Source organism: Myripristis murdjan, chromosome 10, assembly GCF_902150065.1.
Source record: "Myripristis murdjan chromosome 10, fMyrMur1.1, whole genome shotgun sequence".
NCBI classification, from domain to species: domain Eukaryota; kingdom Metazoa; phylum Chordata; class Actinopteri; order Holocentriformes; family Holocentridae; genus Myripristis; species Myripristis murdjan.
The window spans coordinates 5614582-5629112 of record NC_043989.1 but is presented as its reverse complement, the minus strand read 5'-3'; the positions used below and the strand labels follow the sequence as shown (position 1 = coordinate 5629112).

The 14531-nt window shown below is 41.4% G+C and overlaps 1 protein-coding gene across 3 annotated transcripts in view; it reads right to left on the bottom strand.

The window, feature by feature from the left end:
- The window catches only part of arhgef37 (Rho guanine nucleotide exchange factor (GEF) 37), a 38974-nt gene that overhangs the window by 8486 nt on the left and 15957 nt on the right, over positions 1 to 14531 (bottom strand). For all 3 annotated transcript variants that reach the window (XM_030062256.1, XM_030062253.1, XM_030062254.1), the window contains 9 exons: positions 14199 to 14328; positions 12474 to 12621; positions 11644 to 11843; positions 10512 to 10642; positions 7305 to 7409; positions 5689 to 5802; positions 3748 to 3917; positions 3364 to 3511; positions 2513 to 2641 (listed from right to left, as the gene is read on the bottom strand). In XM_030062256.1, coding sequence (XP_029918116.1) covers positions 2513 to 2641; positions 3364 to 3511; positions 3748 to 3917; positions 5689 to 5802; positions 7305 to 7409; positions 10512 to 10642; positions 11644 to 11843; positions 12474 to 12621; positions 14199 to 14328 — 1275 coding nt within the window. The remainder of the gene's footprint in view (positions 1 to 2512; positions 2642 to 3363; positions 3512 to 3747; positions 3918 to 5688; positions 5803 to 7304; positions 7410 to 10511; positions 10643 to 11643; positions 11844 to 12473; positions 12622 to 14198; positions 14329 to 14531) is intronic.

Below are 14531 nucleotides of genomic sequence, written 5' to 3'. Positions count from 1 at the left end.
ACTATTTTCACAGAGGAGCACAGAGAACTGATGGAGAGCTTTGTCACCTGAAGCAAAAATGCTCAGTTATGGTGTCGAATATCAGCCAGAAAAGTGATTTTTGCAGAACATTATGAGTTCACAGTGAAGCTGACCTTTGACCTTTTGGATATAAAATCTCATGACTTTTATCCTATTAAGCATTTGTGTGAAGCTCGGTCATAATTTGCGTATAAATGAGTGATTTATGGCTAGAAATGTGTTTTATGAGGTCACGGTGACTTTGACCTTTGACCACCAAAATCTAATCAGTTTATAATTGATTTGATTGAGTTTGTGCCAAATCTGAAGAAATTCCCTCAAGGTGTTCCTGGTGCAGAGGCCTAAAAACAAATAAAACTATCTTGTGTATTTGTACATCTAAGAACAACAAAAAAAAAACAGCTTTTGGATTACACTGAAGAGAATCTATTGGAAATTTAATCTAATTTCTATGAAGATTTCCCAAAAGTAGAACTGAAACCACGCAGCACCTGCCGATCAGCTGCTGTAATGCGAGCTGCTGAAGTGGAAGTTGATTTTTGAGAAATGACTCGAGCGGTGCATCCTGTTCACGCAGGCTGCCGGGCGGCCTGAGGGAATCTGACCCACTTTTGAGACGTCTGAAGGAAGCCGAGCAGGAAACGCAGCCTCAAACAAACGCCTCCGAGACACTGACAGTGTAATCGCACCGCAGACGAACGAGGGTTATCAGGTCAACAATCATCTGCCCAAAGATACCAGATCACAAAAACAAACATGTTTCTATATCGGGAAGAGAGACTATCCACTGATGAAAACATTGTTCCCAAACAGCGATGATGGTAAATAAAAAGGTGCATAAACTCTGATCTGCAGGTGGTGATCATTACACAGCAAACAGCCACCAAACATCTATTATTTTCAGAAAAGCACTTCTTTGCCTTAAAAGTTCACATCCTCAGATAACCTACGTCATTTTAAGAAGCACTAAACACTAATTCTGCAAATATAAAGCCGAGTAAAGTGATGTTTCAGACTCTTCGGTCCTGCACGCTGCGGCTCAGCTCTGTGCTGCTGAGCTTGTATTCAGTTGTTTGTGCTCATGTATTGTCTTGATTGTGTTTGTGCACCGACTCTAATCTCTAATTCCTCGTCCACCTGCTGCAGCCGAAGAACAACAGAGACTCGGATTCAGACCAGGTGTCCGGTGACAGGTGATTTATTCACTATTGTGCTGATTTCTGACTCAGTAGACAGATTTAAACGACAACTCAAAGCGCATCTTTTTAATATAGCCTATAACTAGCAACCACCTGTTCTAATTTAATGGTTTATATGATTTATTATGAGTTTTTAAAGTGATTTTGTGTGTGTGTGTGTGTTTCTATTGTGTTTGGTTTGAAATGAGTGTTGTGTTCTTGTTGTGCACAGTTTTAAATTTGTGTTTCGTTTTCATTGAACTGTCACACACTGAGCTGTGTGCATGAAAGCTGCTATGTAAATAAAGTTCATTCATTCCTTCATTTCTTTGTATTGTCAAGTCACATCATTCTGACATGGTTTTCATTCCTGCAGTGTTTGGTGTGGACTCGCTGAACGTTTTGCAAAGTTTGCACGACTCCTGGTGGACCGTTTCACCAAAAATCCCCCAAATCACCAAAAATCAGCAGTTTAGTCTGATTCTAACTGATCTGTGATGACAAGTTGCATTTCAATAAAGTTTCAAGCAAAGTGAGGAAATTTTAGCACTGACCATGCATTCTGGCAATGACTGCAGGATCTTTTGCTTTAAGCGCAACAGCGGCTCTTAATGCTGCGACAGAGCGAGTAACACAAGATCAGTTCGTCTGCTTTCAGACAGGATCAGGTGTTGCAGCAAAAATGCAGGGACTCTCATTCACTTTGATGGGATTCATGTGTTTTTGGCTGCAGCAGTGTGCACCGCAGGAGGTTCTGCAAAAAAAATGCAGTGCTGTCCAGTAAAAAAGCCAGAATCAAGTTTTGCAGCAACACAAGCTGACATCACACTGCGGTGACTAATCACATAGCCGGCAGCCGGCGGACAGGACGAGCCGGGTCGTGACGCGCCCCCGTCTCTTTAACGCCTGATCCTGAATGATGCAGCCTTCCAGGGAGAAAAACTCAGGTTTTCAGTGATAAAGTGAAGAAAATGGGTTTTTACAGAAGTCAGGGAGATTTCAAACTCTTCTTTTCTTACCAAGAGGCTATTTCTGACATCCAACTATCTACTGTCCCAAATGTAAATATTAAAAAGTTCACTTGCAGCTTTCCGAAAAGAAGCTCAATCAGTAAAATGAATCAGTTCAAATGGAGTCTAGTTCAAACTTTTCCACACCCATATGTGTGAAAATGACCTTTGTATTAAGTCTTAATGAAGCCTCAGTGAAACACCAGGCTGATCTTTGGTCTTCACTCTATCTATCTATGTATCTATCTATGCACACACACACACACACACACACACACACACACACACTATTCCAGCTCCCACCTGGACGGCAGGTGCGTTGAGCGTCTCCTGCACGTCTTGACAAAGCGTCTCCAGCTTCTTCGCCTCCTCCAGCACCGTATGCTCCGCCCACTCCCAGAATGCACCGGGGTCCAGAGAGCTGTGAGGGAGCTGAGGGGAGGTGGAAGGAGAGAAAGGTTGAAAAAGAGAGAGAGAGAGAGGAACAGATGAGGGGATTGGAAGAGGTTTCACACACATCCACAAAACAGCAACCCACAAAAAGTCCACTCACTGTATGACTTTATATTGAAATTCATTGCATCAAAATTCAACAGTGCAAAAATACCAAAAAAGGATCTGCAGTATTTGCTAGAAACTCTTCTGCTGCAGCACAAACACAAATCACTGATATGACAGTGATAAGATATTGTTTGCTCTTTGCAATGACATTTTTAAATTGCTGACATTCTGGCAAGCAGGTTTATGCCTCCTAAAAAAAAAAAAATTGTAGTGATCACCACACTTCTTGTACCCAGTATGGCATTATGATATTGTATTGTGACATCAAAATAAGGTCCAATTTCCACTCGATATTTTTCTAAGAGGAAATTATGAAAAAAGGTGATGAAAAAGTTTCAGGAAGTGATGTCGCTGCATGGAGGAGATTTGATTTTAATGCAGCATTTCTGGAGCTTTTCACTTAAAATCCACACAGCTGATATGACCGCCACTGGAGAAAAGGAGCCATGTTTGCTTTGGATTAAAGGATACAACATATGTGCTGATTATTATAGTGTCTCTGATTCTCTGACGATGAGAGCACGGCACTGACACCACCCAGCTTTGATTCCTGCTGGATCTTTGTGTGTGTGTGTGTGTGTGTGTGTGTGTACCTGTTGCGCGAAGCTCTGGAACAGCTGCTCCATGTCTGATGCCAGGTCTTTGTGCAGGCAGCTGAACGTGCCCAACATGCTCCAGATCATCTGCAGGGCCAGGCCGTTAAACTGAGGCAGCTCGTTCAGCAGCAGCGTGTTGATCGTCCTGAGAGGAGAGGAGAGAGAGAGAGAGGGAGAGCGCATCTGAGCGAACTCTACTGTTATCACGACAAGCCTCACCTTTAATCTGACGTGATTTAAAATGAATGCAGATTTTTTTTGCAGCATGCACTGGCTCGGCGTTTTGCTCTATTTTCTCTCGTTGCACAAAGTTAATACCATTTTTTAAGCACTTCATTCTCTGTCTTACACCTTTAAACTGATCCGCTCAGCGTCGTCTACCTGTAGGTGTTGGCCACCGCCTGCTCCTCGTAGCTCAGCGTGGACCGAGCCTCTATCATTTCATAGTCGAGCAGCTTGTCCAGCCGCTTCCTGATCAGGTTCCTCGGGCCGTCCAGGAGGTCCCGGAGCGCGCACAGCGGCTTGTGGATCAACGTGCGCATCCTCTTCTCCTGGACGGAGGGAGAGGAGGGAGAGGAGGGAGAGCCAAAGTGTTCTTATCATCTTAAAGCAATATTTTTCACAATAAAATAACAATTAAATAGGATACATAAAACATTACCAGTCTATCTTATGTCTGTGATGGATTAAGGGGGATTAGTGAGCGGACAATTTAATTTTAACTGCAATAATCAATTAATTGTTTCAGCTGTTGTCATTTATCAAATAAAAATCTCAAAAAGTTTCTGGTTCCAGCTTTTTTTTCTTTCTTTCTCTCTCTTTTTTTTTTTTTTTTGGTTGGTTAGACCAAAGAAGCAATTCAAAGACTTCACTTTGGGCTCTAATAACTTTCACAAAGCCCTACTTTTGACACTTAATAGATTACATGAATAATCGATTAATTGTTTTAGTCATTTATCAAATAACACCTCAATAAGTTTCTGGTTCCAGCTTGTTATTGTAAATTATTTATTTATTTATTTATTTGGCCGGTCGGACTGACTCTAAACTTCCACAGAGCACTGGTCATTACTTTTGACACTTAATAGACAACATGAATTATCGATTAATTGAAAAAAAAAAAAAAAAAAAAAAAAAAAGCCCTCTAAAATACACTTCCTGCCTCACGGCGTACGGAGGCAGAGTGCAGCTCTTCACTGACTCTTTAAGACAAACGCAGTCGCCTCAACATTAAACACGACTTCTTCTGAGGGAGGGAGGCACGGCTGGAAGTGAGTGAATACAGGAATAAGGGAGGAGTGATAAAAACAAATCAATAACCGACTCAAAGAAAAATCACGTCAAAGTGAGCAAATATGATCTGCTCACTGAGTAGGAGCCGGTCATAACAATAAACTTCATTGCTAAAGCACTTCTACATCAAGTGCAAAGTGCTTCGCCATTAAAAGAATTACAGCTCACATAGGCACAAATAGAGATTATTACAGAAAGCTGCAAATATGAGTAAATGCCGCCGCCCGAGTAACTTGTACAGCAAAGACGTCAAAAAAATTCAAGGAAGGCAAAGTGTTAACTAAAAGTAAATTAAATAAAATGAATTTCAACTGGCTCTGAAAGGACGATTTGCAGTCAGGTGACGGTATTTTTAAAAGTTCATGTGTCCTCACTGAAAAGGCCCAATTCCCTTTAGTCTTTAATGTAGTCACAGTCAAACACCTGGAGCTGGTAATCGATTAAAATCAATCCTCCAGCTTTGGAACAAACCCCGGCTCAAAGAAACTCAAAGACTCTGAAAACCTGGTATGTAACGTGGGAATTTGCAGGTTTGCAGGTGAAATTCATTAATATGATAAAAACAATGTACAAATCAACAAAGGCACAAGTGTTTACTAATGGAATTATCTCTGAGTCTTTTTTGTTGACTAGAGGCACAGCTCAAGGATGCCCGCTATCGCCCTCTCTGTTTGTGTGTGAGTGTGTGGGTTTTTGTTTCCTTTGTTTTTTTGTTTTTTTGTTTTTTACTTTTTATTTTTATTTTTTATTTTTCTTTTAAATACTCTCGTTATATTTGTATCAGGTCATTGCTGTTATTATTGTTAGCATTATTAACATTATCATCACTACCACTATAATTATTGTGAGCTTGCAGTATAAGTCAGTATATGTATGCATGAGAGGGTATGTTCTGTGTATGTACGATATAAATAAAAAAAAATTATATAAAAAAAAAAAGAGAGAATTAAAAAAAAAAAAAAAAAAGGGAATTTGCAGATTCCACCGTGCACGCTCTGTGTGTCAGAACCAAACGCCAGCTGGACTCACAAATGTGGGGAGGATCCACTGTCTGAGGGCGGTGGTGATCTCCTTGTAGCAGATGGCCGGCTTCTCTCCGTCCATGTCCAAGTCAAACTCCTCGGTTTTACAGGCCAGGAACCTCTGGACACCAACGAAGAAGAGCTGAGTGTGGCACTGCAGTGTCCTGAATGTTTTTTTTTATATTACTGTGCTACATTCATGTGCTGTTTTCTAGATCAGTGATTTTTAACATCCTTCTGTCTTGTGACCCCTTAAAACAAAGTAAATAAAGCTGTTTAATAAAAAATAAGTCTAAAAAAATCAGCAGAAGATAAAAGAAACTAGTACACTTGCGGGATGAGAAGCACTGATCTGGGTAACAGCATCAGCTAAAAGCCTTTACGGTAAACTTTTGAAAATAAAAACAGAGAAAATGAGGGGAGGCAAATGAGGATATAAAGAAGAGTGCAGCTATTAGGAGGCAGGAAAATGTGGGAAGTAACAGAGCACAATGCTGATCCTTGTTGGGAGCAGACGGCTAGAAATAGGAAACACACAGTTTCCATAGAGGATAATTTTAGAGCGAAAAGGTACACAGAAAGTCATGTGGAGACCTCAGGCAGTGGAGGAAGCCTGGAGTTTACACTGAAGCGACTCATAAACACACACAGCGACTCGCTCATGAATAACTCACCAGGTTAAAACTGAGCTGGTAAAATCTGAAAGGGAATATTTACTCCAATTGAAGAACTAGCAAATCCAGGTTACACTTGAGCAAGGCACTAAAAACTGAGGCTGTAAGGAAACACTGATCATGTAACTGATCATGAGGAACAAAGTGTACGCTTGTGCAAGCGTCATTCATCCAGGGAAAGCAGGCTCTATATGCTTTCTTAGCTTTCAGAATATAAATTAAAATATAAAATACAAACTATAACTTACACATAAGACTACATAAATCTACATATATAATATCAATTTAAAGTTTAAATGAGTCAGACAATGAGACCCGAGGCTAAAAATCAGGCTCTGTTTGGCAGGTACGATCACACTGCAGCTCAACACGTCTCATTTCTCAATTTCTCTCTTCATGTGCAACGCAGATTTGATGTTTTTAGCAACAAAAAGCTGTATGGAGTTGCATTTATGATACAAAATCACATCGTGAGACCGTGACTTACATGCAGTTTGTACTTGAGACAGTTCAAAGTCAGTTTGGTGACACAGCTGCTCGATATAAGGCAGAGATACAGCCTTTCACTTTTGAGCAGTTAACCCAGGAGCACTGACGTGGAAGAAGACAATGTTTTTCTTTCACTTTCCCAAATTCTGAATTCACCCGTCAGTCCAGGATTCATACCTGCGACCTTCAAGCCACAGGTATTCTCCCAGCTAATGTCAACAAAAGATGTTTCACAACATATGATATGCTAGAGAGTTATTTCTTTTGTAGAGAACCATGAAGAATCCTACAGTCTTAAAAACAGTTGTCTAGTTTTAGCTTAGAGACGATTCACTGCAGAATCCATCCAAAGCAACTTCAGACACTACAAAATAACTTGGACTTAAAAAGGTTTTAACATGACAACGGTAAAATTATTAAAAAAAGAAATCATTATCTGTTAGTTCTTTCTGGAGTTTACCTGTAGGTGGTCCAGGTACGTCTCCACGTTCTCCAGGAGCTGCAGGATCCCGTTTTCCAGAACGTAGAAGAAACCCTCCAGGGCGTCGAACTCCTCGTCGACCAGCTGAGACGGACCGCAGGGGAAACACAGAAAACAGAAAAGCTGTCTCACAAAGAGCTGAAAGGCTGCTCTCTTGAACGTACTTTTATCAGTGTGTCCCAAACAAGAGAGTGAGAAAAGCTCTTCAATGTGATTAAATGTGCATTTTTTAAAGATATAATACACCAAGATTGTGTCTGCATAAGCAACAAGTCTTACATTAAATCCTCACAGGTACAAACCCTTAATTGCCAATCATAATTCAAGAATATGAATTTGCATGTGTGTGACTTAGATAATACCCATCGATCAGCATCAGAGGGAAAAAATAGGGATTTTTAATCAGTTATTTTGACCCCAAACTACCCCAGCTGGTGTTACTGGTGCATTCCTTGACACAGGTAGAAGCATTTTGTAAGCATGGACTCTAACATGTAGCTCGAGGTTTGCCTTCCAACCTTCACTGCCTTTCAACAAAGTCTTACAACAGTCATCATTAATATTTCACGCACGGTGCAGGTGCTGTCAGTCCATTCTGTGCTCTGAGGCTGCGCTCACACTTGTGTCGGTGCATCCTCATGATCACCCAGTCACAGTAAAAAAAAAAAGCCCTAATGGTTTTGCAGCGACTCAAAACTTGAAAAACTGATTGGAAATAGTCAGGCTCACACTCAGATTCTGCAGCCTTTAGCACAAAAGGGCGACAATGGACATAAGAGCAAAAAGATCAAGAGGCGGCGCGGGAAAACATTAAGATGGCATAGGGCTGGGCAACACGGACAAAATCTAACATCACAATATTTTTGACCAAATACCTCAATATTGATATTGTGAGGATATTCTGAGGATGACTACTGATGCTTTCTCAAAATACTTACACAATGAGATTCTTGAGAAATTATCACCAGTAACGCCTATATAATAACTAAACGGGTAAAGGCAAATAATAGAGCAGCCTGGACAGTCTGGTAAGTTCATCATCATACTGTAATGCCTCTTTTAAAACCAGGAAAAGACAACTTAAGCCATATCACAATGTTATGATGTCTAAAATCCTGATCCAGGACACATATTGTACAATATGTGGCATTTTCAGACAAAATGTGGACATCCAAAGTTGTTATCCCAAACAAAAAGTGAACTCTTTAATCGCGACGCAGAAACTGAGATGGCAGGTGTGAACCGCAGCCTGGCACGGTGAAGCTTTGTGAAGCGTCAGCGAGGCGTAACACTGAAGCAACAGAGAAAGACGGCCAGTTCAACAACAGGTCATTCCACATGTTCCCTCTGCAGGTTTACCTCTACCCGGGTTAATAATTTACTAAGGTAAATGCTGGAAGAATAACTTTTATGGCTCTGGGGCCCTGAAGGTTTGTTTGGAACCATCAGCATCCTGAGGCATTCATGTAATGTGACACTTCATTGATCCTCCATCCACAGAGGTCAGAGGTCGAGTTCAGCTACAGAGAGGCACCATGCATGCTGGCAGGAATTCAAGGTGTTGCTCAAGGGCCCTTCAGTGAGCCTACTGAAGGATGCTTAGCAGATTTACAACCTGAATCCAAAGCATCTCAATGAAGCAAAGTGTCTCGACTGGCTGCACCAAGGAAACTTTTCAGGAATTATTAAAAACCATGAAACCTTCTCTTTCTCTCAGACATGAATTTCTGAAATTGTAAAGTTTACCTTACGAGCTGCTTCACAAGAACTTTTTCACCTGGAGATGCAAGTTTTAAATGTAAAAGACCCTGACGTGGTGCATGTATTCTTGTGGTACTGGGAAGGAAAGAGGGGTTTATGCCCGATCGTGTGTTAAAACTGCGATGAACGCCATCATTCAGTCGCAGGAAGTTCACCTCCTCCAGAGCGGAGCGAGCTGGGAGACTCAAGTTGGCCGTTGACAGCCGATCAGACTCCAGTACATTCCTGTTTTCCTTGTCCGCTCCTATTTTGTTGAATAAATGCCTCCAAAACAAGAATCGGAGGACGGCCGCGTCACTCGGTTGATGATAAGCTCCGAAGCTTTGCTGTGTATTAATGCTGCTGGTGACACACAGATTTCCACAGCTGCTGGCGGTGTAAACAAAGCAGTAAATGATGCTCAGGTTAAACATTCAGCCACAGCTCCAGTCAGCATCCACAGCTTTATGACACAGAAGCCCACAGGGAGACAGGTATATGGTTTTATTGTCTGATGCATGCGTGCAGAGCCTGACGTCGACACTGAGACACAGGAGGTGTGTTTCTTTGTAAGCTACTACCGAGCTGTCTTAATGGTCTTGGTCCTGATTATTTATCTGATTTGCCCTCTAGAACTCTCAGGTCTTCAGGCAGCGCCCTTTTAATTATCCCAAAAGTTTTAACCAAAACATATGGTGAGGCCTCATTTTACCATTACGGCCCACGTTTGTGGAACAGTTTGCCGGAGGACCTGAGGAAAATACAGAGTGTGGACATTTTTAAAAGCAAACTCAAGACCTGCCTTTTTAGTATGGCTTTTAATTAAATGTTATTTTACGAATTTTTTAATTTATTTATTATTTTTGACCTTTTAGTCTGGTTTTTAACTGAATTTTATTTATTTTATTATTTACTTGTCTGTTTATTTATTTTACCATTTTAGTCTTGCCTTTAACTGAATTGTATTTATTTTATTTACTTTTATTTATTTATTTATTTATTTTTATTGATATTTACTGAATTTTAATCTTTAATATGGATTATCTTCTCTCTAGTGTTTCCTCACTTCGAAGTGGCGAGTGTAGGATAGCGTTTCCTCAGTGTTTTTAATTCCTTAGTGTTTTTAAATTTGTGTGTGTGTGTGTGTGTGTGTATTTATGTGTGGGAGAAGGGGGGGATATATCTTGTGTCTATTGTTTGTTGTATTGTTTTTATGTGTTGCATTGTTTGTATGTGTTTTTATGTAAAGCACTTTGGGCTGCTCCTTTGGCATGAAAAGTGCTCTATAAATAAAGTTAGATTGATTGATTGAAGTCCAGCTCACACCTCAAATTTTGTCCTCAAGTTGTATCTGATCATGAAGGAAACACGTGACCTTTTAAATTTAAGAAGACAAAAAAGTGGAAAATGGCATCAATCCAAGTTTCTACCCTCTAGCTCGCTCACCTTCGCTGCGATTCCGGTCTCGTGTTTGATGTGCTGGCTGAGCCTCGCCGTCTTCTTCGCGATGCTGCGGCTGTTGAGGCGGTTGATCTTGTCCTTGATGGTCAGCGTCTCCGTCTTCTTGTATTTGTCGGCTGCAGAAAAGAGACAGAACATAAAGTTACAGTTAATCTGGTGTTACGATGGTGCAGCTCTTTAGGCGACGATCCACCGCTGCTTTCATCCCTTAAGAAACATTTTAATGTCAGGGAACAACATATCCCTCTTTATAAATCAGAAAATACAGTGCGTTTAATGTTTTATTACTTTATTTTACTGCCTTCACTTCTGTTTCTACTTTTGGCTGCATCTCAGAGTGTTACTACATACACTACTCACAAAAAGTTAGGGATATTCGGCTTTTGGGTGAAATTTCAGGATGAACCTAAAATGCATTATAACCTTTACAGGTGAACTTAATATGACCTTCTGTAAACTTTTGAATGCACATGTCCAACTGTTCAATGTTTCAGTACTTTTTGCACAAGTTGCTGTTCTCTAACAAGGAGTTTAACGGCAAAATTCACATCAGGTGTTTGATGCTCCAGCTCATCGAGGTCGTATCATTAGGGAACGGCTGCTGGAGACTGGGGTACCTCAAATGGAGTGGCCTGCACTTTCTCCAGACCTGAATCCCATAGAAAACCTATGGGATCAGCTGAGTCGCCGTGTAGAGGCTCGGAGCTCTGTACCCCAGAACCTCAATGTCCTGAGGGCCACCCTTCAAGAAGAGTGGGATGCCATGCCTCAGCAGACAATAAGTCGACTTGTGAACAGCATGAGACGTCGTGGTCAAGCTGTAATTGATGCTCAAGGGCACATGACAAGTTATTGACACTGACATTTTTTGTTGTGGTATACCCACCACTGTTGTTGGCTTTTGTTTCAAGAAATTGTTTGAGATGAGGAAATCACCAGTGTATGCTTCTACTTAAATGCCCTACTTTCATGATATAATATCACTGTAGTGTGAACTTTTTATATTTTCCATAAATTTCACCCAAAAGCCAAATATCCCCAACTTTTTGTGAGTAGTGTACTTGCTCTCTCAATTTGCATGACCACAGCAGGTGGTTGTGATGGTTATCGCTCTTACCGACTTCTCTGAAGCGTTTGTACTCGTTGATGCGGCAGTTTAAGGCGACGGCGGTGTGAGCGGTCTGCTCCAGCAGGCCGTACGCCGGGTGGGCGGGGTCCGTGTGTTTCTGGATGGTCTGCAGCAGGAGGGGGTAACGGGCGATTCGCTGCACGGGCATCACCAGGAAGAAACTCAGAGAGGTGGCGTTCACCTCCGGCCTGGAGAGAGGAACGAGGTGATGTGATGTTATGAGTGATGATGACAGCTGTTGATGATGGGCGGTCAGACCTATTTTTTATAGCCAATAAACTTTCTTTGCTCGATGGAGTGAAAATGGGATGGGGTGGGACATTAACATTACATTTAACTTTCCTTTTTATTATTATTTATCATCTACGCCTGTCTGGAGGTGAACTGCCAATCATGCAGCTTCTCTATTATTGACTTTTGTAATCAAGTTGAAGTTCAATTTCAAGTCTATATAAAATCACTGTTTACAGTCTCTGCAGGATTTCTAGGTCCACAAATGAACAGCAAACAGACAGGACGACACCCCTTCACTTAATCCTCAACACAGGCAAGAAAAAACTCCCTCAGACAACGTTCAGTCAAATAAAAGTGGTTGGTGGGAGGAATTATTGCCTCCAATCTTGAATTTCCTCACAGAGGTCAGCACCACCCAGTTTCTACTGACTAAACGCAGCTTTGCCAAAATTCAGTCAAGTGTTCACCGAAACTGAACTTGAAATTGCTCTGCTGCTGTAAACGAATGAATGAGGTTTAACTAGAGGTCTGACCACCTTTTAAACTTTCACTGATGCCAGTTTGAACAGAAAATATGAACCTACGCTGAGTTCTTGATGACTTTGACGATCTCGCTCCAGAGCGCCTCCTTCTGTTTGTAGCTGTTCTCCACGGAGGTCACGTTGTTGTAGTTGGCCAGGTATTCCCGATAGGCCGCCTCGATGTCTGAAGACAGGCTGAGGAACGCATCACCTGGCAGAGAAGAAAAAAAAAATACACTAAAACAATCACACTATCCTATGAAGGTAAAATGCAGTTACTGGCCTCTGCCCAGCCAAGGGATTTGTAAACTTTTACATTTTGATGCCATAAGTTAGAGGGCAGTTTTCCATTTTCCTGCCTCTGAAGTGACACTAACAAACACTGAGTTACTGCACTGTGAAGATATACAGATATACTGCGACATAGGTGGAGCGACGTACAAGTCACACCAACTCAAACTGTTGATTCCTGAGCGTGGAGCTGCTCTATGCCAGGCCTGCATGCTTTATATTGCTTTGTTTTTATTCTCCTTGTATTGATCTATTTATTCTGTAAACACTTTATGCATTAAAAATGCCTCACAAATCCTTTTAGAGGTTTGTCAGGAGGCCAAAAAAGGTAAAGAACTTCACTCGATGGCCATGCATGGAGGTGTATGCCTGGGCCCTAGCTAACCATTACAGCATTGAATTTTCTGCTGAGTCATTGTCACAGAGTAACATGAGTAATGTCCCAGAGTTCACCTTGTGAGGTGCAGATTCACATCGCTCGGCCTCTCTGGATGTTTTTATTTTGGCTATCTAAGAACAGACTGTCACGTCCAGGCAGCAACTCACACACATGACTCACACACTCGTGTGTGTATTCCACTGATGTGTGTGAATCACACATCTAAGCCTCCATGTTGAGAGTTTGGTCATGTGAAGAGACAAGCGTTGACATGTCTGGACAACTTTTCTTCTAAGTTTTTGTTTATCTGCCAAGCACTTCTCTTTTTTCAAACTTAATTTGTATCATATACACTAAATTGCATAATGGACACTTTGAGTACAAACAGCCCTGGGAACCTGTGTGTGTGTGTGTGTGTGTGTGTGTGTATGTGTGTGTGTGTGTGTGTGTGTGTGTGTGTGTGTGTGTGTGTGTGCACAGATAAAAACATGCCTGTGAAACTGTGTGTTTGTGATAACAGGGGGCTGTGAAGGTTTCACTTCCTCCCTTTAGAAGTCAGATGTGTGTGAACGCAGCGATGAGTCCACACAGAAAACAGCTCTCATCAGCAGCCTTCCCTCTGCTTCCTGCTGGACTGCTGAACAAGCTCATGTTGCCAGGCAACAAAGGTAATTGCAGCCAATAAGCTGCGAGGAGTTTGGGCTGATGCTGCCTCAGTTTCAGGTGATACAGATGGGATTATTTCCTGCCAGATTAAAATAGTTCCACTCAAATTCCAAAGGTTTACAGATAAAAAGCTCCAGGCCTGAGAGTCTTCTGTTATGTGCTCTTTCTAATTCTTTATACCTTTCCATAATTTTTCCTTTTATTGATTCATATACATGGACATCGCTCTGTCAGAGAGTTAATAATAAAATCTGTGAATGGGTGACGGCTGTGGATTGATTTCCTCATTCAGTTTTCAATGATTTTCTACAACTTTCAATATAAAGGTAAGATGAGTTTTTCCCCTTTATCAACATTTTAAACACACTTCAGAGGTATATGAAATAAAGTAACTTGTTTATTTTCGTGTGTGTATGTATGTGTGTGTCTGTGTGTGTGTGTGTGTGTCTTACAGAGCGTCTCCAGGAAGAGCGGGTCTCCAGGCTGAACCTGCTTCTGGTCCAGCAGGCTGAGGAGTCGACCCGACACGGCGATCACATCCTCTATGTGGAGGAACATGCTGTCCAGGTTAGCTAGAGGCGGCTGGACACACACACACACACACACACACACACACACACACACATACACAAAAAAAAAACGTTATTTCATTTCATACAGAAACCCACAATCCAGTTTTGGCTTCCACACATAACAAAAAAACCCTATATTTTTCACATGTATTTCTGTGTATAACAGGACTGTGCACACAAGCCGTCTGTGATCCTGCACCATGTAAACACACT